The sequence below is a fragment of the Microtus pennsylvanicus genome, chromosome 4 (assembly GCF_037038515.1).
Source record: "Microtus pennsylvanicus isolate mMicPen1 chromosome 4, mMicPen1.hap1, whole genome shotgun sequence".
Classification (NCBI taxonomy): Eukaryota; Metazoa; Chordata; class Mammalia; order Rodentia; family Cricetidae; genus Microtus; species Microtus pennsylvanicus.
The window spans coordinates 91,791,130-91,818,012 of record NC_134582.1 but is presented as its reverse complement, the minus strand read 5'-3'; the positions used below and the strand labels follow the sequence as shown (position 1 = coordinate 91,818,012).

Below are 26,883 nucleotides of genomic sequence, written 5' to 3'. Positions count from 1 at the left end.
ATGTACCACAGGCACGTGGGAGGGCATAAGAACTTTCCTTGAGATTTCTAAAGTGGGTTGATAACAGAATGTCTTCTTATTGCAGTCAGATGCACAGAGGGTTGCACCTGCATTCGAGTACATTGAATGCTGGAAGCAATCATGCATGGCAGGGAACTATGAACTATTAGTATCAGTTCTTATCGACATGAGGGAAGTGGAACAAGACTTTTTTGTGCTTATATTTTCACAGATTTTTATTAAGTTCTTATAAATGTATATATGTTGAGCATATTCCCATCAAATCATCTTACCCTATATTTTCTTCCCCAACCACATCCCACTAATCCCCATTTCTATCCAGTTTTACATCTACTTTTATATCCTATGCATATGCATGATTTTATGCATCTATGAAAATCCTAGGAACCAGAAATGAGAAAAATGCAACATTTGCCTTCCTAAGATTGATTAAGTCACTTCATATGACTACATCCAGTTGTATCAGTTTTCCTGCAAACAACATGGCTGCATTCTTCCATTAAAATGCCACTGTACATACATAACATGTTTTCCTCATCCATTCCTCTGGTGTTGACTTCTGGCTTGACTGTACAGCTGTGTTTGAAATGATGCCAGGCTTACCAAGGATTCAGAAGGTGATTTTTCCAGTACCAAATTTCAGTAAAGTCTGAACCAGACTGTGAGAAAGATATCCTAGCTAAGAAAGCCTCTGAGTATCATGAGGTGATGAGAGGCTATAACTTTACATCTGGGTTTTGACAGTTATAAAATGGACATCAGTGAGCAACCAGCCTCTTAATGAACTATCTTCCTGAAGCATGAAGAGACGTAGGACCTAAGTTGAGGCAAGGAAGAAAAGGCACATGTGGGCCATCACATTGTCATGCCAAAGACGACAAATTGTGACTATGTTTGTGTTATATAATTTTATGTCACCTTGACACTGACTAAAGTTATCTGAGAGGAGGAAACCTCAACTAAGAAAACGCCTACATAAGATGAGGTTCTAGGCAAGCCAAGAGGGCATTTTCTTATTTAGCCATTGATAGGGGAGGGCCCAGGCCATTGTAGGTGGGGCCACCCCTGAGCTGGTGGTCTTAGTTTCTATAAGAAAGCAGGTTGAGCAATTCATTAAGAACAAGGCAGTAAACAGCACCCCTCCATGAACTCTGCATCAGCTTCTGCCTCCAGGTTTTTTTCCCTGTTTGAGTTCCTGTCATGACTTCCTTTGATGATGAACAGTGATATGGAAGTGTAATCCAAAAAAAAAAAATCCTTGGTCATGGTGTTTCATTACAACAATAGAAACCCTGTTTAAGGCAATCTCCAATCCTGTAAGTTCCCCTCATACACCTTGTCACAATATTATGGTCAAGGAGAGACCACATAGCTGAAAACTCCAGTTAATGACAACATCATTATTGTAATGTTGTGAAGCAATACGTTGTGTTTGCAACACTTCTATGTGATGCTGTGTAACACTAGTGTTAAATATCTAGTTACTAATGTGTGGATCAAGACTATGATGAGGAATATTGAAATTCTGATGAAACAGTAAGGTAACTAATGGACTTAAATGGTGTTTAAAATGTTCTATCCTGAGACAGGGTAGATGCACAGTTAAAATATATATATGCAGAATTAATGGCAGAGAAAGCTTGTTTTCACTTGTGGTTTTAGTGAGCAAAACTGATAACTAATCATTTAAAAACTGAAATCAAAGATCAAAATTTCTCAAGATGAATTGGATGGCCCTAAAAATTAATAAGTGAGACAAGTTCAAGAGTGTTCAAACTGATATAGTATACAATATACAGAATGCAAAATACAGACAAGTGTTTACATGGATGCTGTTGGAGGAGGCCGCTAGCTAGTTCCCAGCTGCTCAGCCCCAAAATAACCTCACAGAAACTGTATTAGTTAGATGACTGCTTGACCCATTAGCTCTGGCTTCTTATTGGCTAACTCTTACATCCTAATTTAACCCATTTCTATTAATCTGTGTATCACCATGAGGTTGTGGCCTACCGGTAAAGTTTCAGCACATCTACCTTCAGTCATGGATCCATGGCATCCCCTGACTCCGCCCTTCTTTCTCCCAGAATTCAGTCCAGTCCCTCCTGCCTACCTATGTTCTGCCCTATCGACAGGACAAGGCAGTTTCTTTATTCATTAATGGTGACCACAGCACACAGAGGGGACTCCCACATCATGATGCAGACTGTGACAGCTGTGCCGAGGCTGTCAATGGCTCTCAAGTTTTAGGTGGTGAGCACTACAGCAGAAAAAGGGAAGGAGATCCAGTAAAATACCATACAATACTTCTAGTACACCCTTGGAAATTTTTTGGAAACTTCATGCCAAAAACCGTTTAGAATAAGAAGTTTTGAAAAATGTAAATAACTTCAGCTTTATTGTTTGTTCCATATTATATGAGATTTCAGTTATTAAACTATAGATAAACTCAAGGTAGCTGGACATTTGTCTCCGTAAAGAGAACATGAAGCTTTCTTAATTTTCTGTGCACTTAGAACTCCTCACCATGACTCAGTAGGTAAGAGTACTACCTATGCATACTTTAGATGTGTTTATATGTCCTTGTTGCTCTTAAAACCCTTAGGTTTGTGCTTGTTTTGGAGAGATGAGGGAGTAACTTCCATGTGCTGAAAACACCCATTGAATTAATGATTCTGCAATCATATAAGCTATTGCCATATTACAATTTGAGTAAGACAAAATCCGAAGCTGTTTAGGTAACATAAAATACTGAATAATCATGAAAGTTAGTGGATTGTGAAATGAATGACCACCTACCGTCACCGATGAAGCTGGCCCAAGACTCTCCAGTTTATTAAAGAAGGCATAAAGTATATGAGAGTGAAAGAATTTACAATGCTTGAAGCTCCAAAAACACCCACTCAATTGTTTTCTTGATGCTGTTTACAAACTATTACAACAGTACATTATCTGTTTTACTGGTCATTTGAGTTTTTGCATCAAATAAATCCCTACATTGCGTTGTGCCCAGCTTTGCCCTTTCATCATTTAAATCACGCAGCTTGAGTTTGAACGGACCCAAGCTGAAGTTCCAGGATATTTGAATCTTATCACTGATGCCATGTTAGGTTTCCAGACAGTTGACTAAATTAATTCTGTTCACCTCATTCTCCATCTTCCCGACTGAATCGGTGTGGTGTCTATAAAGAAGAGTGTCCTAAAACACACGGTGCTCATTTTCCAAGATGGACTGAAAAACAACTATTGACAAACTATGTTTTAATGAGTCCTGGACAAAATTACAATTATTGCTACATTATGTATCCAGAAGATGGGACACAACTCAAACCTGCCAAATACTGAATGAAAGAGCAAGCCTTGTATGTAAGCACACACTACACCAGGAACACATTTATACAGGCTCATTGCCCCAACAACACACTTTCCAGCTACTAGCAACTAAATGCTTATCTGAGAATTTTAAACAACCATTCTTTTCATTATCTCATGTATTAGGGCTTCTAAGCAAGTGAAAGGAGTTGAGAAATACAAACTCAATATGACAGGGTGGACCCCTGGGTTGACCACTCTCCTGTTTTTATCCTTGTCTAATATGTGATGCCCACAGCAGCTCCCAGTATCATACCTATCACAATGACCTGACTGAGGAGAAATGAGAAGGGTCAAAGGAGCATGCTTCTTCCTTAACAGGGAAGAAGCACAAGCTGGTACTTTCCCACATCTCAGTGGCTAGGATCAAGTCCCTGACCACTCATATTGAATGATAAACTTTTATCCACCACCTTCATTGGAGACAGCATCAGGGATAAGAAATACTAAAGAGAGGCCAATGTGATGGCTCACTAAGCCTGAACACCCGAGCTCATTCCTGAGCCCAAATGGTGGAAAGAGAGAGCTGACTCAGTGGCTTGTACGCTGACCTTCTCACACATGCCATTCCATTCTCATACACATGCCATCCTTCTTACCCACATCATACCATTCTGCTCTCATGCCACCCCATTCTTACACACATGCCATCCCATTCTTATCCACATAAATGCATGCATCTATACATACATATACACATACATACATAAAAAGTTTAGAATCTGTAAAATAAACAAAAATAAATAAATATAGAAATAAGATGGATACTGAGGACCAACCTAGAGTGCATAACTCTTATTTTTACACATGAAGGAAATCAAAGAGATAAAAGCTTTGAATGTTAGTAGCAACTAAATTTCACGTTCTTATACTATTTATAAGGAAGCAGATAAAGGCAAAAGCACTGTGATTTCTCTTATTAATTCTATTTTCTAGTACACTATGGGGTCTAAGAAGTGAGAGCATTTATCAGAGCTATCATAGCTTTGAATATATACAAATATATATTGATCAGGGGCAGGTTGTGTTAGGGAATATCTTTTCAGTAAGTTCCTTAAAATTTAATGGCATGGCAGAAAATAGGCAAGCAACCTAGCTTCAAAAAAGGATGGAAGCGATGCCCATAAAAGTAAAATCAAAATGTTCCAGGAAAAAAGAGTAGATATGGGTAGATGAAGGATAGAGAGACTATGGTCATATAATCAAGGCACCAAGAAAGAGTCTTGGAGGAAGGAAAACTGCATGGACTACGCACTTGGATCATCAGAGACCAACAAGGGAATTTCAGCCTCAGGTCTGTGCATAGGACAAAAAGGCAGACTGGACTGCAATCTTCCATGTGAAATGGTCAATTCTAGAACCTGTAGAGAAACAGTCACCTCCAACAGCTAAAGCTGACTTCCTAGGGTGGAACAGAGATATCCCATGAGATGCCAAGAGAAGGCCCTGGAACTCTTGGCTCCTACAATGTGTGCTTTGTGTGGTTCCTCCCCTGAAATAAGGTTGGGGCCTATTATGGACTTCTGGTCAGTGAAAAATGGAAAAGATGGAGGAAGCAATTTATAGAAATAATTAGGGTATAGTTCACCCTAATTCCTTTGTAACTTGATACTGCACACAAGCACCACCAATTTCCTTTTTACCTTCTGTTTTACTCCATTCACTGTTTCCTTTACATAACTCATTTTGGTTCTTGGTGTCTGTGGGTTTTGTTGTTGTTGGGCTTGGGATGTTTGTTTTGAGAAAGAAAAAGAAGGATTCACCTTCCTGACTTAGTAGTTGAGAGAACTGACCCACCTGAGGTGAGGCTCCCTCCTGCAGCGCATAGAATAATTGATTGGACAGATGAAGCCCATCTCTTGTAGAACAGCAGTTGGCCTGATAGAAGCCACAGGCAGCCTCCCAACCACAGCTAGAAAAATGCTGGGGCTCCCTGCCACACAGCTGCAGATAATAAAATTCACTCATAATCTGAATGAGGGTGAGGGGGATTCCTCCTCCCTTAATCCTCCAAATGAAAGCACAGTCAATACCTCAGGCACACCTTTCAGAGACCCTGGCAGAGACCAGCTGAGCTGCGTGGAGCAACTTCACCCATAGAATTGAGGAGCTTAAAACTACGTGTCTGTCATGTCCCTGAATGAGCCGACAGAAAAAGAATACAGTATGCATAGCCCCCTGTCTTCCATCATGGACATCCTATGTGCCAATGAAAGACTTTTTGGTTACTGGCAAAATATTTTGCTTATTTAAAAATAAAACACCACTGTTTTAATACCTTAAATATGGACAAGAAAACAGAAGATTGTAGAAAACAGAGGCAGAAGGAATTCTGACTAGTAATATTAGCTGCGACTTGTAGTGTTTACTGAGTACTTACTATGTACTTATACACACTCTCATTGTCTTCACTCTGAGATGCAGAAGATAGAACCCAGGTCTTTATGCATCGGAGGCATTTCCTGTACTCCTGAGATTTACCTCCAAGCCCACTGTTCCCTACTGAATATACATGTTTGAATTTACTAAAAAAAAATTAGATGTGGGCTGCTATCTTTATTTTACTAATAAATTGGGGCAAAACAAAAAACTTCATGGCTTTTGCATACTCCTGATTTTACCGAGTTGAATCCGTACAGCAGATTAATCTGACTTACTAAGTTATGTTTACAGAACCTGCACTGTTAGGCAACAAGATTGATACCTCTAGACACTCGTCTTATAAGATAAAACCATCAATCTATACATAGCAACCTGCCTGTGGCTCGTGGACCAACTACTTCCAGGAACACATGTCCATACTTAGTTTTGTTGTTGTTGTTTGTTTTGTTTTCCTACTCTGTTGCTGGGGACTCAACCTAGGCCCTGCTGTATGCAAGTCAAATGCTCCACCACTGCGCTTGCTCACCAGGGGTTGCAGTTTTCTTTTTTTGCTTTGAGACAGGTTTCACTAACTTAGTCTGGCTGGTTTTTAATGAGCTCTGTAAGCTGAGCTTCAGGTTTCCCTGCCTCAGTCTCCCAAGTAGTTCCATTAGCAGCTGTATGCCCCTAAGCCCAGCTCTGTATAGGTATTTAGTTCTGCTGAAACCATTTTAAACCTGGTATAGGTAAGCATCTCTTCTCTGTGGCCTCTCCTCTTTATTCCTCACATCCTGGGGTATGTGAACAGAGGATGGTTCAGAAATATACAGAACCTAAAGCCTGCAAGTGTCTCTGGGGCTGGGAATGGAGGTGACAAAGTACAGTGGTTAAAATACCAGACAGCAGCACACCCATATCAGCTTAAGTGTTGAGAGAGACATGGCCTAATCTCTTGGGATGTATTATTTACTCTGATACACAGCAAGAAAAGACAGTCCCAGCTTTGTGGGAATCTGGGGCAAGAGACAGCAAGTTCAAGTCCAGCCTGAGCAATTTTGTTAAACCTAGTCTCAAAAATGGAAAGTAAAAAGTGAACTGGAGATGGAATTCAGGGTTAAAACACTTTTCTCGCCTGCATCGGTCCATGAGTTCAATTCCAAGTTAAAACCAATCACAAGACAGTTATGAGCATACATGGGGGAGGGGGAGTGAAAGATTTACAATGTGTAGCACTCTGCCTGAGTCGTTGTGATTCGTCTATTACCACAGCTGTGAAGCTCTAAGCGTTCCTTTCAGTGAACTGCACAGCAAAATTTTGAATGAAAGCAGGGGCGGGGGAGGTGGGCTCCTTGAGACAGCTACTTAGCACAATAATCATATATTTCAAACACATTTAAAAAACAAGGAAACAATACTACTTTCTGCCCACCTCAGATTGCATTATTCTGGTCACAGTATAGACACGGCTCAAACCATCTAGAGGGTTGGTTCCTTGGGGACAGCACTGTCAATTTTTGACTTGATAGGTCTCATGATACATTTAACAACCAAAATGAAAACTTGTATTTTGAGGTGGTCTTAAGGACCCAGATAATTCTGTTCGGTGAGATTACAGGTGTGGCTCTGTTTAGACCATTGGAGGGATTATGGGCGTATCATGAGAGACTTTTCCAAAAGGCAACATTAATTTTCAAGTGTTTAGATTGCCGAGACAAGGATTTCTCTCCAAAGTACAATTCATCAGCCTCCTTACTCACTGTAAAATCAATCTGCTCTGTTCATATGACATAAACAAGTCATTTCTCAGGAACGAGACAGACCATATGTGAAGGTGTTTTACAGAGGCACAATGGGGAATACGCCAATCAAAGCCGCATCTGCATCCTATTTCAATGTCAAATCACATGTGTGTTATAAAAAGGGAAGTGTAGCGCATGCATTAACAATAGCATTCCTGCAGAGTTCACCACACCTTCCCTAAGCAACGCTCGCACGGCAGCCACAGAAGCTCTTAAAGAGACACATAGGTCTCAGTGTGCACGGGCTGGCTACCTGTGCCTTTTGCAAGCACCTGAGCGTTTGCCCCTCACTTCCATGATAGAAGGAGACTTGCACTGATCCATTAGATGGACTTTCTCAAAAATCAGCACTTTCTTATCAATGCATTGATAACTATCAGAGCCTTATGCAACGGAGAGAAAACAGGAAACTCGAAAAAGAGTGGCATTGTTCTTCAGAGAGCTTGTTCTGTACAATTGAGACGGATTGACAGGGAAAGGAAGTGGGATCCAGCTCACTTCCAGCACTAAGCAGCTCTATGACCTCAGGCAAGTCACTGTACTCCAACGGGTCCCGGCTTTGTGCAACTTGCATGAACTGACAGGGCTGAACTAAGTCACTCCCCAGATCCCTTCCTGCCCTGAATGTGTGTGGGGCTCCTGTTGCTTAGCCATCCATTGCATTTGAACTGTAATAGGATCCTTTTAAGGTCGCCTCTTGACTGGAACCTTCTCCCCAGTTGGAAGTGAGATACCTTGGGAAACTTTGTTAGCTTCTCTCGGTCACCGGAGTGGAATCAGCTGCTTTTTAACACTGGCTAGAGCAGCATCCAGAGGTACTTAACACACACCCTGGCTTCCTGCTCAGAGAAGTCCCTGCACAAAGATTAAGGTGCTTCATTAGGAAGCCCAGAACCCAATTTGCTCAGCAGGCAATGGAAGTCCATGGCTTGTGTTTAAATGGCCAAATGAGTGGTTATTTATGTAATTAACCGAATGGACGTTATAAGCGTTCTCCCCAAAGTCCCTGCTTTCACAAGAAAAAAAAATACTTAAATGAAAGCTTCCCAGTGGACAATGTCTTTTTCAACCTAAACCACAACAGGACTCTTTATTTGCTTAAGGGGATATGTTTTAAGACAGCCCTCACCAGTGGATGTCTAAAGCCACAAATGAGACCAAATTCTGTCCATTATGACTTCCTGTGCATATTTACCCATGGCTAAGCTAAATTTATACGTTAAAAACAGTACGGTATTAAAAACTTTCCAATAACAAGGGGGAACAATTATAACTATAATAAAGATAATATGGAGAAAGCCTCCTTCTCCAAATATTTTATTGAACTGTACTCTCATCCTGTCAGATAGCAAAATGCCTACTTGATGATATGAACAGAGATGAGTGACAGGCACCGTACATACTCCTAGGCTACTGTACAAGGTATGCCCTGTGGTCCTGTATCTGAGATGGCCAAGTAATTATGGATGGGTAGCAATTTCAGCATGGAAAACAACAGTCCAAGTGATGACTCATAGCTTGGGCTGGACATGCAGAGATGGTGCAATCTTATGTCACGCTATTCTAACTTGCACACAATGAAAAGCATAAGTATTGTTTATTTCTAGAAACTTACATGTAATGTTCTTTGGACCATAGCCTTCTGCATGTCACTGCAACCAAGGAAGACAACACAGAAGAATGAGGGGGTACTACATGCTTTTTCTGTGTATTCATATCACTTCATCCATGTTAGCCTGTGTCTATTTTCTAGTTTCTGTCACTCACCTTTATCCTTATATTATCTATGTCACCTGGTCTTAAGCATAGCAGCTGATGAAATACTTACATCTTTTAGTTTCAAGACTTTCATAGTCATAACTATGAACAAGAGGAAACGTGGGTCAGTGGAAGGGTTGCCAGCTCAAGACCTCAAGAAGGAATTTCTAAGTAAAAAAAAACCCAGGTCAGAGTGTGGGAGCCTTCTTCGAGTGGCCTGCCAATCCCTGTGGTCACATATCATTGCATATGTCAGCCAGCCCTTGGTTATAGGAATAGGGATGGTAAACAAGTCTGTTATGAGAAGATGAAGACATTTCTGGACACAAAGATGGATAATAGCAAGAAATAGTATCTGCACTTGTCAACCCTTTGACAAACAGTAACTATAGAAGAGACCCCTAACCCACAAGGCCTTCAAGTTTCTACAGAAATTTCTTCTGGAAATACCAGTATTTTTTAGCATATTCTTTATATAGCAATTCCACAAATATTCATTAAATGGTTGCAAAATCATGGGAGGGTAATTTTTTGGAGATCTTAGAGTATCCATCTAAACTAAAAGTAATGTTGAGCAAGGTAGCATACAAGAATATCCACGAAGGAAGACAATGCTAACATAATATGGCGCAGGTCTTGTGAACTGGAAGACAGTAAGATGCAGATTCTTCTGGAACCTATGATTCCAGTATTCTCAGGGTCATCTGAGGGGTCAGCCACCTCATTCTTTCCCACAGTCACAGGCAAATTAGTTGACTAGCTTGCTGGCAGAGAAAAAGAAGCCCAATAGTTTTAAAAACTGCATGAAAATGACTGATAGCTACAAATGAAATTTGCATTTGACTAGCTAAAGTGCCCATATGTGGAAAGGAGAAGAAAGGGGAGGGGGAGGTGGCTATGGTTTACTGAGGTTTTTCAGGAATCTACCAAATTTTCCAAAATCAGTGGTCTCCAAAGAGACCTGGTGCTATCAGAGTAAATCAGAACAGGTAAGGCAGAACACTCAAGATACACACATACAGAAAATATCATTCAGATCTGCTGGCATGGGAAACAGACACACACTACCCGCCTGATGTCATATTTAGCTTTGAAATCAGGTAGTGCAATGTTCTGTGTTAAATGTATGTTAGGAGGATTTAGAGAGGATTTAGGCAAAAGCTACACCAGCAAATGATTTACTAGGTCTAATAAAGAAAAACATCAAGGAAATTGTCCAGATTGTATCTCAGACTCAGATTGTGAAAACAGAATTTTATGGAGGTGTCAGCAGCCCCCATAACCTCAGGTCTGATTAAAAATAAAATCCGTAGGGTAGCTAATGCTTCTAAAAGTGGCAGCAATTTCTAGAAAAGAAAATGATTGGAAGCAAATTAATTGACATGACAGCCAACAGGGTGAGAGGGTGAGGAAAAATGACCACTTGTCTATCATTCTATTTGCTCAACAAACATGTACTGATCAGTTTAAACTATAGAACTAGTACTGAGCCTGAAGACCCAGCCATAAGCAGCTCAGAGGGACTTCTACCTGCTGCTTTGCTACAAGATGAACGAGGAGAAATGAACAAATAAACAGAAAATATAATTTTAAATTGTGGTAAATCTGTAAAGGAAACAGAGTGATAAGAAAAAAATAACCAGACTAGAGGAAGTCTCTACTTTTATGTGTTATCAATAGTCATTGGCTCTCATGGAAAATAAAACTGATGGTGAGACCTGTCAAACACACTAACCACAGCACTGGGAAGTGAGGGACCATTTCAGATAAAGAGGAATGAAGTACAAAAGCCCTGGTGTCGTCCACTGCTTAGCACGTCTGGCAAACAAAGACGGAAGACAGCTGTGGAAAATGACAAAGCATCTTGAATAACCTACGCCCTTGTATTAGTCAGTGTTTGGTCACAGTGACAAACCACCTAAGATAACAATCTTAATAGAGGAGAGGGTTGTCTGGGCTTATGGCTTCAAAGCTTACACTTCACGGTTCTGTGGGGCTCTTGTTTCGGGACTGTGTCAGTGCAGGATTTCATGACAGAGGGCAGATCATGTGGCCCCTGACCTCATGACAACTAGAATCCAAAAAGGGACAAGCAAGAGCCTTGGTCCAAACCTTGCCTTCTAGGGCATACAGCTAGAGACCTAATTCCCCTCCAATGGTCCTACCTTCTAAGGTTCCACCACCCCGCCTCTAGACACCCACAAGCTAGGGACCAAGCATTAAGCATAACAGTCTTCTAATTTAACTTTCAGATGGGGTTTTTCTGTGAAATGCTTCTGACAATACTTTCCCGTGTTAAGAATCTATATCTTTCAGTCTTCGTGTAGATTATCATTCAACTCTCACAGTAACCAAAGGCCCGTAGAGGCAAGTTATCAGATGTGCTCAATAAAAAGAAAACAGCTACCGAAGGGCTAAACACAACTGTCTAAGCATCCACAGTGGGGCAGAACCGGATTTCATACCCAGGCTGATCTATCTGCAGAGCTCATCTAGAAACAACTACTGATCCCCATGACAGGGGCTTCCCATCTAGGAATCAGTAAAACCAAATGCGTTAGATCAAGTCTTCAAGACAGCTGCACGGTGTCTTCCTTGCCAGCCGGCTCCCTTGCAAAGACCCCTTTCCAGTTCTTGCATCAGGAAGTATAGTCCTCACCCCTCCTGGCTGCCCCTGTAACTTATTTTGGACAGTGAGATAGTATTTTTAATTATGTGCCCATATCTCACTGATCGTGGTGCATGAAGCAAGACGAACTGTTCCCCCTATCTCTTCCATCAGATATTTTGTCACAGCAAAAGGAAGGAATCAGATGCTGAAAACTGATGCCAAGAAGTGGGACTCCTGCAGGGGCACATCTGATCCTGTCCTCTGTAGGCGTTCAGAAACAGTATGGAAGACATATTGGAAGCATTGAGATCCCCTGGCTAGGGAAGCACTGGAGCTTAATGCACTCTTCTGGTAAAAGTGTGGAAGTCTAGAAAGCTGAGAGAGAAGCAGACAATAAAGAGTGGACTTGTTCAGATGCGAGCAAGGATTCTACCAGGAATGCGATTTCAGGTAATTCATGTTACACTCTGGCAAAGATTCTAGCTATATGCCTTGCCCTTGTTCTGGACATTTGAGTGAAGCTGAATTAAAAGATAATAGAGTAATATATAGGCCAGAGGAAATTTCAAGACAGCATACCACTAAGGGTGTGGCAGGGTTACTGCTTTCTGCTTTCAGTCAAATTTACAGTGAGCTCAAAGTAGCTCAGAGACATGTGAGTAGTTCTGAGGAGTTCAGATAAGAAAGGAATAAAAAGGAAATTAAAGTTACATAAAAAGCAAATGTAAATTTTGCCTCTGTAATTCTTAGAAACTAGCATCATCAAGCAGAAACTGATTTTTACCACGAGAATAGAGCAAAGGTAATTTGAGGCTAAAACCATGCTCATACAAAGCTGCAGTGTGTAAAAATGGAAACATGCTTAAAAGGTTTTCTTTTGAAAACAAAGTAAGAAAAGAGGGAGCGCTGCAGGGGTATGCTATTCAAACGGAGCTACCTAAGAAAGTGTTTCTCTGTCGGGCAGTGGTGAGGCACACCTTTAATACCAGGACTCTCAAGCAGAGACAGGCAAATCTTTGTGAGTTTGAGGTCAGTCTGGTCTACAAGAGCTAGTTCCAGGACAACCAGCGTGGTTACACAGAGAAACTCTGTCTTGAAAAACAAACAAGAAAGAAAGAAACAAAGGAAGGAGGGAGGGAGATAGGGAGGAAGAAAAGAAGAAAGAAAGGAAGGAAGGAACAAATAAATCAAGAAGAAAGAAAAGAAAGAAAAAAGAAAGGAAGGAAGGAAAGAAGGAAGGAGAGAGAGAGAGGGAGAGAGAGAGTTTCTCCAAGTTCAGCTGTCTAACTACATCTTGATCTATCAGCAAAGCTTGGTGCTAAATTTTTCAGACATGCTGACTATAAGTTATATGGTGACTAGCACTTGTACAAAGGTTGCAGGAAGGAAAATTAAGAGTGTGAATATACAGAGGTGATGACCCACACTCATTCCGAAAGCACAGACTCTACAATGGGAATTAGTGCCTCCATACAGAAAGCAATGTACTCTTAAGCCTGGAGACATAGTCTTGCTGTTTTTAGGAAGCATGGGTAAATGTGGTTAGGTCTCTAAAGTCAAACAAAGGACAGTAAGAATTACAGAACTTATGACTGGATAATGAGAATTAAGTTAATGTTGTGTCCTCAAGCCTGTAGCTCTGGGTGGAAGAGGGAGGGTGAACTTTGATAAGTAAACCATAGAGCAGACAAACTGCCTGATGGGAAAGCTGTTTCAGGAAAGGACCTCGGAGCAGAGAAGCAGGGTGGGAACAGACAACCTTGACTGTTTCTCCTGTCCTTTTTCCCAAGTTCACTGTCTCTGTCACACTGTCGTCATGGTTCTTAGATGAGGACATCACTAGGAAGCCCTGTGTCTACTCCCTCTAGAGCCTCCACTCCTAAGACAGTCCCACCTTGTTTCATGTGGTACATGTGTTTATACACAAACAGCCACAAGCATGAGAGAAGTTAGAGGTAACAGAAATAGTTACGGCCGCCTGAGGCTTCCAGGATATACATCCAGCCACATCCCCGTTCAGTCCTCCATTCCTGCTGCCACCATATTGCTGTCATTTCCCTATTGCAGGCTCCTCTTTACGCCTTAACTCCAGCTTTCTCAGGAATCTTGTCTTCATCTCTTCTCTGTGGTATTTGTGAATTTTGTTTAAAAAGTCATAAATCATAACGTACTAATGTACACATCCATATCTATCATTGGACTGTGAACATCTCTAGGCCAAGGTAGATATGTTATAGTCTACAATGAATACATAATCGATTTTGTTGACTGAATAAATAACGAGAATAAGGCAAAGAGAGATTTGTTGGAGTCAATGAATTAAATAAAAAAAAATTAAAAAGGCAAAATAAGTCACTCACCAAACTGAAAGTCGATGTTTCCCCAATTCCTCCAGGTAAGATATATCCCCTGAGAAATCTTCAGGCTCTCTGGGTCTCCACACAGTAGATCTTTCCTTCACAGAATGGTCACCCTTATTAGGAGAATCAATCAAGAGAGAAAGAGAGAGAGAGAGAGAGAGAGAGAGAGAGAGAGAGAGAGAGAGAGAGAGAGAGAGAGAGAAAGTATTTTATTAATAGTTTATGGTATGTTCACCTAGATTCAGGGATGTCTTTTCCAGGATGACCCGTAGAATCACCAATTACCAAACAAGTCAGTGATCCTTCCTGCTTTGTCCCATTATTCTCTCACCAAACTCTTCACTGCCCAAAGGCAAGAGCATGGAGGGTTCACTGTGTTAAAGCACACTGAATGGTACCCGTAATTTTTGTTACAACTGACAACCACAAGGCAAACTAACCGTGATCACACTATTTCACGCCATCAGAATTCTGGCTCTAAGTTAATGCAGGAATGTGCCTTGTATCAGCTCTTCACAAAAGGAGTTTAAAAGGAGATTTGTGTGGCCAGTCTATAGACAAGAAAGGGAGGTAGCTGGTTTCCTAAAACAGGACAGGAGGACTTGATGAGTTCTTAAGATTCTGCCCACTTCTGCTCTATCTTATCAGGCCATTACATACTAGCTTTGCCTCCTTTAACCTCTGCGTGCTAAAACCTACAACTCTTGTAACCTTACAGTACAATGTCTATGAAGAAAATTTTTTAGAATTTGGAAAAAACATGCAACATGACGTTGGGTCTAAGAAACCAGTCATTCAATCTGGGAGTCCTGTGATGGTAGAAGTGGGGTGGGGAACAGCTAACCCAGCAAGGGGCCTGTCTTCCTTTTCCACGGAATCACCTCAAGTTTTACCTGTTTTTTGTACGGGAGTCTCCTGGAAGATTTTAGTACAAATGCTAGTCACAAAAGGTAGTATGAAGAACATGAGCCTAGAACAGAACACTGGGTGTCACATTCCTAGCAGTGGCCTTAAAACCCTTTGTCTTCCTCTACCGGCTTTCGGTTGTCATTTGTTAGGGACCGGTTTCTTGAAATTCCTTGATCTCAGCTGATCTAAGTGTCAGCATAGCTCAAGAGTTTATTTTGCAATTGCAGAGTTCGACTTGGGGTTGGCAGGTTGCAGAGACCAGGAAAACCGTGGAAACCCAGGTGGAGTCAATGTGTCATCAAATCCCTAGTGAACCCAACAGGGCTTATTCCTTTTATATGGAACTGATTGGTTTGATTAGTTTAAGAACAAAATCCAGTTATGACAGCATGAATGTGAAATACTTTTTATTGTGGTCCTTTTTATCTTCCTTAGCCTTTAGAGCTCTTAAAACAACAAAAATATTTCTGATCAGATTATTCACACTGGTGTTCTTAATTACCCCATTCCTGAGGAAATTGAAGAGTGTCAAAATTCTTGAGAAAACTATGAGACTTTTGAATTGTCCCATATGTCTTTGTAGCCATTTAAATTATAAGTTGATCCCACTTCTTTATGAGTTTCTTGTTTTATTATATCTTCCCAGATAGAAAGTTGAAACGGGGCAAGGAGAGATGATGCAGTGGTTAAGAGCACTGACTGTTCTTCTAGAGGACCTGGATTTGATTCCCAGCACCCACATGACAACTCATAAGCATCCATGACCCTAGTCCTAAGGTATCCCAGGGTCGCAGGCATGCACATAGAGCAAAGACATACATGCAGGAGAGACTCTGATATATAAAATTAATAAGTAAAAGTAAAAAAAAGCTAAAATGGATGGCAAGATCTAGTCTCTTAATTCGGCTTACACACTCACCAGTTTTATCTACAAAATAATGCAAGTGTTTTATGCTAGGGAACCATTGCATTGCTTTCTACTTGGTTAACCGATGGATATCTGTCCTGTTTTTTCATCTAATCTTCTGATAAACATAAGATTCAGTGTATCCCATTGGCTCTTTCACAGAACCTAGCCCAGCAATAAGAACACACTAGATGCTCAAGAAACGGTTATTAGGTCATTTACTCATATTACATCCAGCAACATGAACAAGCCTCCTGCTTTTAAGTCATAAAGAAAGATATGAATACATTCCAAAGCTCAAAAATTTCCCGAGCCCTTTATATTTTCTTTTAAAAATAAATATTTAAATCTATACACTAAAAATACCTCACACTGATTTTTGAAAAATACGAAATCATGGAAACTCATTCATGACCAAAGCAATAAGTGCCCCCTCCGCAAACAACACAAGAGTTTTATTCTTAGAAAATGTAAACACATGTAGAGGAAGCCCAGTTGAGAACCTGGGTCTGTACGCAAGTGCCATGGCATCTAACACTCTCAGGAGTCATCTAAGCATGACTTTTGATGTTGACTCTATAGATGATAAGGCTTCAACTACAGTAGTGTCAGCTCTTAAGAGACAGTGGAAGTTCTCCGGTCCATTGCAGATTTAAGTCCTATCTGGCCTGTGAAGTAGAGGAACATTGTCCTTACAGACTGGAAACATGAGGTGGGTTTTCCTAAAGTAGTTCCTTAAAAGCATTACTAGCTGTACTTCAGAAAAGAAACCAGTACGCAATCTGTTCTAGAATGCCGCAGTATAGATATCTTATGTGTGGCTGTTCATATCCTGACACGCTACAGAAATTAAAAGCAAATATTTGAAGATAGATTTATAAAACTCCAATTCTGATTTCACCTCAATAGACTAAATATTTGGTTGATGAGGCTTGCTCTTTAGAGCCAGCCTTGGTTAGGAAGGGCTGAGAGACCACTCTCTCATCTGTAGTATAAAGGGAGGGACAGACGTCTTGAGAGGTTTTGGAAAGCTAAATGCATAATACTATGGCTACAGTAAGAATCAAAGCAGACTAGAGAAGATACACATACATGTCCACTCAATGCTTACTGAGTACAGAGTATGAAGAGAAGGCTTTTAATAGAGATACTATTTGTCTTACACAGATCAGATCCGGTTTAATTAAAGGCAACTCAGACTTATGCATAATTATATGTATATGACTCTCTTTGTAAGCATAAATCATAGAGGTAAGTATGCATACATAAAGTAATAAATATATTTTAAATATTATATATCACACTGTATATTTATATCTTAGGTGCTGTATCATATATTTTATTATGTATAATATAATATGTATAATTTTTATTTATGTAATTCTTCTTAGAAATAAAGCAGTAGTCCTCAAATGTCTTCCTTTTTTATTTCATTTCATTTTTAATTATGTCTAAATGTGTGTGTCTGCGTGTGAGTATGAGCAAACTTGAGTGCAGATGTCCACGGAGAAGAGGTTTGCCGGATCCCTGGAGCTGGAATCACAGGCAGTTGTAAGCCACCTGATGCAGGTGCTAGGAAGGGAACTTCGATCTTTTGCAAGAGCAGTATGCACTTTTTACCCTTGAGCCATCCCTTCAGCCCCTCCGGTGTTTTAGAATATTAACGTTAACAGAATCTGCATGTATGATATATGGCATAAGTGATCAGGTGGGTGTTTAGCCCCCTTTCTGGTGCATTTATCATAGGAGTTCAAGAAGCTAGAAGTCAGGCAAAATCTACGCTCCAAGGTCATCTAAGCTCTGAACTCTGTATCTATTTGTTAAGTCCATAAAAAACAAAATGCAAAGTTCCTGTATTCCTGTATTCTTGTTCAGATGTTTTTGCCCCTTGATCATAGTTCTTTCCCTAAACCCCTTGGCTTAAAGACAAGGATGAGATCATAGGGATTCCACTGGAAAGAGAGCTGGCATTTGAAAGGCCAGGGACAGGGTAGGGGAGAGCAGCCTTGCTATGTCGGCCCAGTGAAGCTCCACTGTGCAGAAGTCCAGCTTTCCTGACCCATTGCAGGGGCTTTGAGCATGGTCTGTCAGGAAGAGTGCTCACCTGCCAGATGAGGAGCACAGGGGTTGTTCTCATCAAAAGAGGTGGCCTCCGAAAGCGGAAATGGGGTCTGAAGGCTGAATCCTGAGGATTACTACGCTTTTGAACTGCCCTGGAAGGATCAGAGGAGACCTGGGGAAACTTCGGTGCCAGCCAGAGCAGGTTTTTTTTTTTTTTTTAAGACAGCAAGAGAGGAAGATTTGACACTAAGAGGCCTGAGTTATTAAGATCATAGAATTGCAAGCCATGAATAACAACAAATGCCAGGTGCACACAGGAATCAAAGCAAATTAACATGACATGCCGTTGTTTCTGTCCTTGTTGCTATTACCACCACCGCATATATATATATATATATATATATATATATATATATATATATTAAACATAGATTCAAATTCTCAGCCTAAATCTTAAAACCATGTAGCTTCTCCTTTTCAAATCCATACCCATGTGTCAGTCAAATTCAGATGGTTCTCTGGTCTTTGCTATTTGAAGAACCAATACTGGCCTTCCCAAAGTGAGCCTTATCTGCTACAGTTACTTAGTGAGCACCAATTGTAATTCCAGATACTATATGAAGATGCAGGCCACAGGCCTACGTAGGAGTTCGGTGTGTCCGACTAACAGTTCATTGTGAAGAGGATGTTGTGTCTCTGTCTAGGAACTGGGATATCTGTCCTTGCTTCCAACACTCAGCAGCTTGCCACTTGAGCATGTTTCAAAATCCGTCTTCATACAGCTCTGTGATGGCTGAGAGTATTCCCATCATGCCCGGGGTCTAATTCAGTGTTTAGACAATAGTCCATGACCCCCAGGAAAGAACTTACTGTCCCAAACAACTGACTGACAGTTCATGAAATATAGTATCGAAAGTAAAATGATGATAGCCATAGTACCACAATGGTATAATCACAACTGCTTGAGAGGTTGAGGCAGGAGGATTGTAAATTTGAAGGCTGTCTTGGTAACTTAGGAAGGACTTGTTCACAAACAAAGTATGAGAAAGGATTGGAGGTAGAGCCGAGTAGCACAGAGCTGAACAGTACAATGCTGATCTGCTGGGAGCAAGGTCCTAGCCTTGCTTCCTACTACCGAAGGAACAAGGAAAGAGGGAGAGACAGGAAAGAGAAAAGGAAAGGAAGGAAGAAATAAAAGAAAGAAGGGAAGAAGGAAGGAGGGAGAGGAGGAAGGAAGTGAGGGGGGAGAGACGAAGGGAGGGAGGAAGCAAAGAAGGAAGGAAGGAAGGAAGGAAGGAAGGAAGGAAGGAAGGAAGGAAGGAAGGAACTGCTTAATTAAATATGCAAACTCAGAAAACACAGAAAAATTTTGGAGTTTTTATAGTGAATATATTTGTGTCCATCTTTCCTACTTTCTCCCAATTGCGAAGTTTACTGTTAGCACTAAGTATGAGAACCTTAGGAAAGGTGTTAAAAGGTTGATGTCAGACCCATGGTGTCCCAGCAGGTCAGAGACATCCCCCCAACAACTGTCCCTCATTAAAATCAATCAAAGCTGGGGAGCAGAAAATATGTATCTAATTAAAAGGAGAAAGGGATACACATCGCTTTTCCTAAGCATCATCGGATCAATATTGAATCAATACAAACAGGTTCTAGAGCCAGGCAGTCCGGCTTCAGAGCACAGTTTCAGTCAGTCTTGCTGCATTCATGTCATTCTGGCTAATTCCCTTCTGTGATGTTTCATTTTCTCACTTTTAGAGCAGGAATCATGATGAGGATGGATCTCCAGGTTTGTCATTATGTGCGTGAGAACTGAAAACCTTTACTGGTCTAGCAATGGCAGCAGATCCCTGACAACACAGGCCACAGCAGAAAAACTACCACAATTTTAAGTATTGAAATTGACCATATGGATATTAAAATCTGCCACCTATATGGCCAAATGGTGACCTGTTATTTATAGATGAAAGAAAGCAAATGTGACATTCAAACTAGTCTTTAGAACAGGCCGCAAAATTGTTTCAATAGAACTATCACTTAACCTTATCTTTTAAACATTTTTTTTGTTTAGTATTACTGTGTTTGTGTGTGTGGTTGGCGGGATAACGTGTGCTGTGGTGCGTATCTGGAAGTCTGAGCACATCTTTGTGAAGTCAGCTCTTTCTTTCTAACTTTATGTGGGCTCTGGAGATTAGATCTAGGACACCAGGCTTGCATGGCCAGGAGTTTTGGCCACTGGACCACCTCACTGGCCCCTCCATCATGCTGCTATTAATGGGGCGAACATAGTCAAAGATATGCATCTGCAGGCAATTTCAACATTGTGTGAACTATATCTGTGCTGTCCTTCCTCCAACTAAGATGGCCACGTAATCGCCAATAATCAGCTCTTACAGTGTGACCATTAGACATTTGGCCCACTGTTGATGGGAAGCCCCCATCATGAACAGATTTAATTAGATGCAAAGTAGAGAATCACGGTAATTAAGATAATTCAGAACAGTTTTAGACAAATGACAAGACAAGGAAGGAATCTTTTTATTTGAATTTCCTCCTGCCCTCCCCTCACCTCATTCCTCCCCCCACCGTCTCTCTCTATTTTTCTGCCATATTCTCCCCAGGCTGACTTTAGACTAGTGATCTTCCATACTCTGCCTCCTGAGTCCTGAGATTACAGGCGTAGGTCACCATGTCCAGCGACTTTAACTTTCTCACCAAATTTGCTGAATTATGGCCTAAACCACACAGTCTATGTAAAAATAAATTTTTGACATTTTAGTCTAAAAACTAGATTCCTAATACCAGTAAAGATATCTTGGTCAATATTTTGGAAACCCAGGGTACCTAATTTAAATTAGTTTATTGAGTTGTTGGGCTTTTTATTTTGTGGTTGTTTAGGTCTGAGAGGATAGCACAATGATAGGTTAGCATGTATTTGATCCCATGTTCCATATGGCTCCGGCACTTCATACAATAAACAAATTAATAAAATATGAGCTAGCCTTATACACACACTTCCCAGCAGCACATGCCAAGTAAGTCCCTGAAACACCACACAAACAACACATTTCCTAATTGTCTTCTCAAGACGGAATGTCACCCAGACAGAATAACTTAAACTAGACTTCCCAATACTTAGAGAAGGCTGAATCGGATGTAATAAAAATTTATTGGCTCTGTAGATTCATCAGACTTTAGCCACATTAGCATGCCCTGCACTTCAAAACCTGCTTTGAAGAACAAATTACTTTTGACCTGGAAATACATTTTGAGGAATCAGAGCTAATAACCAGTGGTTGCTGTTTTCATGGTCTCTGCTAGCACATGTCTTCTTACCTTAGCACGTAAGTCATGGATTTCTTTGAAGAGGCTGAGATGGCAGTCCCTAGGGCAGGGATCCGTTTTATTAGAAATGTCCCCTAGAGTTAAGAACAAAAAAGTGGGAAAAATATATTATAGAGATTCTCACTTCAGAGGCGATGTAATCTCACACCACCAGTATACAAGAGCTTATATAAAGCCTGATACGTTGGAGCTAAAAGGGACCTTTCAAAGGAGGTGCCATGCAGATCCATATCCCTGGCTTCAAGTCAGTTGCTGTATGAACTTAAAGTAGGGCTGACTCGTAAGTCACACAATGTGAGTTGACCTTACAAGTACAGGTGTCTCCGAGCTGCTTCCCTACCTTCGTCAGGGGAGGATTCTCCATCCTCAGGTTCATCTCTGGGACGGCATTTCTAAATCATTTTCTCTACCCTCTTCTCAGTGCTCTACCAGGAAATGCTGCACCCAGTGCATCTTCCCTAATGCACTTTTCTCACATCCTAAATGGCTCACTCAGTGTGATGGGTTCTGAGCCTCCATAGTATTGATAGATTGGACTGATAAGGCTTTACAGCAGGGGGGGGGGGCTGTCTTAAGCTTTGTTAGTGGCATCCCTGGCTTCTACTCACTGGATTCTAGAAATGTCGTCTATGTTCTCATTCCATCCCCTTCCACTGTGACAACCAGGAGCAACCCCAGACATTGCCAAAACACCTCCTGAGGGACAAAGTATGGCCAGTCAAGAACACTGTTCTACACTACAAAGCCCTTATAAACAATGTGTTTAGTTTATCTTTGTTTTGCTAATAGTGTCTAGCAACGATTGACTTCGGGTGCTTTCTCAGCAGATCTTTTAAAGCTAAAAACAAGTAATTATCAATAAATAATAAAACTATCCCCAAAGCAAGTTTAACTACAATGTTCTATCATCCATGACATCTACTTCAGCAAATCCCTGTGCCAATGAGGATCTTATAACAAATATCCTACTCTAGAAGCTTCTAGAGCTTGGAGTACCTTGGAACAGCAATAGCTTTGTGGAGGTTGATAGTTCAATAAGTAATAGTGTGATCCACAAGAAGACAGGATTAAGGCTCAAGCCTTGATTCTCACCCTACCCTTTACCTACAAGAGTTGAATTCTGCCATCACCTGCCATTTGGGGTTGCTCTCACCAGTGTTTTAAAATATGGAATCAATAGTGTCAAATTTCTAGGACATGGCTACATACTTTGGGAACGTTTTATCCTTCAGGGGCAATCCAACCAGGCTCACATGCCTGTTCGTGGTTCCTTATAGGGGAAGATTGTTTCACGACATTTTTGACCCCACCCTGGTAGATTACGCCCAGCTATATACATACCCAGAAAAAGTGAGATCTACTAGGTACCCTTTCTAGATACTGACATTCTAAATACTGAGATAAGATCACATAAACCCTTGGACAAGTTTCTTTACTGGAATTCTAAAAACAAATTTCTTAACAGCAAAGTTAATATGGTCAAAATCAAGTTACAGAGTGAAGAGAAGAGAAAGATGTGGGAAACAACATGTTTATTAGTTTTAGGTATTACTATTCTAAAATTTATAACTTGCATTCTCACCATATAGTTTGCACAGGAAACATTTAATAGAAGACATTTTGCTTTTTTGTTTTTTTAGTGTTTTTAAGAACCCCATTTGAATTGTGTTGGTTACTATTGCTTGCACACACACACCAAACTTTTAAATTATTATCATTATACAATTCTACAGATTTGACAGACCTGACAGATTCAGAAATTGAGATTTAGATTAAATAATTTCCTTTGAATCAAAAGCAAATTAGTCAAAACTCTAAAATTTGATCTCAATTCTATTTAATCTCAAAGCCCACATATTTAATCCCTCTGTTATATCTTACTTGAGAACCCACGCTGTGTTTTCTACTTACATATAACTTTTTAAAATACTGGACATGTTATTTTTTTGCTGCTGGAACAAATTACTGCAAATTTGTGGCTTAAAATGATACCCACATATTAAATCACATTTTGTGTGTGTGTGGCTTGGCTGTCTGGGCACAGCCTGGCTCTGTAGTTTTACCCCTGAAAGCCTCACAAAGCTAAGATCAATGCAGCAGCAAGGGCTGTGGTTCTATAGGGACCCCTTGTAGGTTTGCTGGTGTGAACAGAATCCACCGTGTCTCACACATTCCAGGTGCTTCTTTCTACTTTTAAGTCAATAGCATCAAGATACATCTTTTTCCCCCAAGTTTTATCTCATTTGTGTGTGTGCCTGTCCATGTACATAAATGAAAATACCAACCGAGGCCAAAAGAGGGCCTCTGACCCTGTAGAAATGGAGATACAGGGGGTTGTGAGCAGCTGGCATGGGTGCTAGCAACCAAACCCTAGACCTCTGGAAGAGCAGCAAGTGGTCCTAATGCCTGACCCCATCAATGAAGACTTAAGTCATGTTTTTCTCTTGCTTTGAATCTCTGACTGTTTTGCTATCAACAATCTAAGATAGCTTTCTACATTTTTTTAGGTTAGGTTCACCCTGAGAACCTCTCTTCCAACTTAAGTTGTAAAGTATAGATGCAGGACATCTTTTGGACAAATAAAAAACAAAAAACAAAAAATCACACACGTGCAAAACCATAAAAACAAAAAAGAAAAACAGTAAAATACACACACAAATACACACACACACACACACACACTTAGACACAGACACCGCAAATAAAGTGATATAAGACAAAAAGTTTACGAAAATACCTTCGAGTTCATTTTGTGTTAATCATCTACTGCTAGGCACTGGGCCTGCGCTTAAATGTGATTTATAGCCAGGCAGTGGTGGCGTACAACTTTGATCCCAGCACTTAGGAGGCAGCGGCAGGTGGATCTCAGCGAGTTTGAGGCCAGCCTGGTCTACAAAGTGAGTTCCAGGAAAGCCAGGGCTGTTACACAGAGAAATCCTGTCTCAAAAAAACAAAACCAAAGATGTGGTTTATATACTCAGTAACATTCCATACATAAAGATAGGCCGCACAACAATGGCATTAAGAAACAACTCCATCTACAGAAGGACGTAAACTACAGGATGCAGCAACAATGATTGAGATACTTTGGCCATGTTATAATGAACTACAGCAGATATTTGAAGATAACACTGCTTGGAGGAGTATATGGAATAAGGTGAAGAGGAAGGCCCCCCCAAAAATGCTGGCTAGACAGCATAAAAGAAGATTGAAATTTTGGGCATGATAATAACACACATTTCTAGGACTGCCCAGGGTAGGAATGACCGGAGAACTGCCATAAATGGGCTGCCCAAGCATGCTTAAGCATCACCAGGGAATAAGTGATGATAATGAACTTTCCATTGGGGAAAACTAGTTTTGATTTTGCAAGTAAAATCAGCTGGAGATAGTTTCTGCATTCGAGATGGGGGCTTGTGTCCATTTTCCCCACTCAGCACTGGGCCCCTGTCTGAGTACAAGTCTTCTTCAAGCTTCTACAATCTCTGTGTGCTCATATACACATAGGTCAGTTCTGTTCATGTCTGGAAGAATTCTTTCCTTGCTGTTCTCAGTCCCCTCTTGTAAACAGAGACTGAACTTTCATTTCCTGGCTGAACAGACTTGAATAATCACATAGAATCTATATTGTTTACAACATTGTTTGGCCAATGACTCAGGCACATTTCTAGCTACCTCTTACATTTAAATCAACCCACTTCTAGTGGTCTATGTATTGCTACGTGGCCATGGCATTACCTCATTTTCTACATGTTTTCTTTCCTCAGTGGCTGGCTGGCATCTGCCTGACTCTGCCTACTCTCTTTCTATATCTCTTTTTGTATTTCCTTCCTGACTTTACTCTGCTAAGCCATTGGCCAAAACAGCTTTATTCATCAACCAATAAAAGCAACACATATACAGAAGGACATCCCACATCACTCTCTGGCACTTATAGATCTTTCTACCTCTTCTTCCAGCATTCCCTGAACTGTGTAGGGAGGAGATGAAGCTATTCCATTTTGGGTTGATTCTATCTATCCCATCCACATTCTCAGCCCACCCAAATTTGTACCAACTTTAATTAACCCTTCAACTTGTATTGCCCAAATATTCTTGGAAGTTTGGTTTTTCACTAGAGCATGGTAAGGAGGATTTAGACTCTTAGGGAAAGCTGTCTCTCCATCTCCCAGCACCTAACAACTGACAATGACTCCATGGCTACGGTTGTGACTGGGATTTATTCTGATGTGGACTTGAATGGGTTTTATGCATGCTACCCCAAGCTCTGTGACTTCATGTCCTTCATTTTGTTGATAGCACTGTTTCCTTTCTAGAATGTGTGGGTTTTTCCTGCTACTTACTGCCAGGATTTTCACTTCATCCTAGATGTCTGGCATGGCAGCCATGATGTTATCGATAAATGACTCCATTTTGTACTTCTGGCTTTCAGTTTAACTGAGGATGTTCAATATTGTGAATGATTTCTTTTAAATATGGGAATTTTAATAACTATTTTTAAAATAGTTTTTTATTATCAACTCGTTGATAACTTCATATACTGTCTTTTATTATCTTCCCTTCCTCACCCTTTCACCCAACTCCTCCTAGATTCAACCCCATCTCCCCCAGTTTCTAAAAGAACACAGAGTACAATTCATATACTATTAAAGCACATTTTTCTTCCATTGTACTGTTCTTTTCCTCCTATGTCTCCACTATACACAGATACAGCTGTGCATTGTCACCTGAAGGGTTCTCCCAGTCTCTAGCTTTTTTCCCCACTCTCTCTTTTCTACATTATAGACTGGTTGATCTCTATTGTTCTGGCTCCAAGTTCACAATCTCTTCTTTTTGCCATTCTAATGGACTGTTAAACTTATCTAATAAATTTCTTATTGAAGCCTTAGATTTTCAGTTTTGTGTTTGGTTATCTGGCTGTTTGTTGTTATTTTTTTGTTTTTATGACTTCCTTTCTATGACAAAATACCTTAATTATTCATTTGTAAAGAACAAATTTCCCTTTGCTTTTTCCTTAATTTTTTGAATATATTTATATTGACTTCTTAAATAATATTCTCTAACAAATTTAATAACAGAACCATATTGGAGTTATATTTTCCATTCTCATAAGTATAGTTTATAATTTCCTATTTCCTAGCATGTCTGTTAACTACAGTTCTCTTTAGAGATAGTGCACAAGATTCTGGACTCTGTGAAGGCTTTAAGGACTCTCTCCATAAAGGCTTTATTATTTTTTATAACAAGCAGCTTATTTACTTTCTGCCATGTTTAAACTTTTTTTCTGCCTTCAATTTATAGTTTATTGTTGTTGTCTGTGAAAAATCCACAAGGTTACTCAGCCCTGCCTAATTTGGCTGTAATGTATCTCAAAGGAAA

At 40.4% G+C, this 26,883-nt stretch overlaps 1 protein-coding gene across 1 annotated transcript in view; it reads right to left on the bottom strand.

Annotated features, from left to right (window-relative positions):
- Positions 1–26,883, bottom strand: part of LOC142849038 (uncharacterized) — a 292,085-nt gene that overhangs the window by 114,902 nt on the left and 150,300 nt on the right. The window contains exons 19-20 of the mRNA XM_075971155.1: positions 21,496–21,578; positions 14,280–14,392 (exon numbers count right to left, since the gene is read on the bottom strand). Of these exons, the coding sequence (XP_075827270.1) occupies positions 14,280–14,392; positions 21,496–21,578 (196 nt within the window). The remainder of the gene's footprint in view (positions 1–14,279; positions 14,393–21,495; positions 21,579–26,883) is intronic.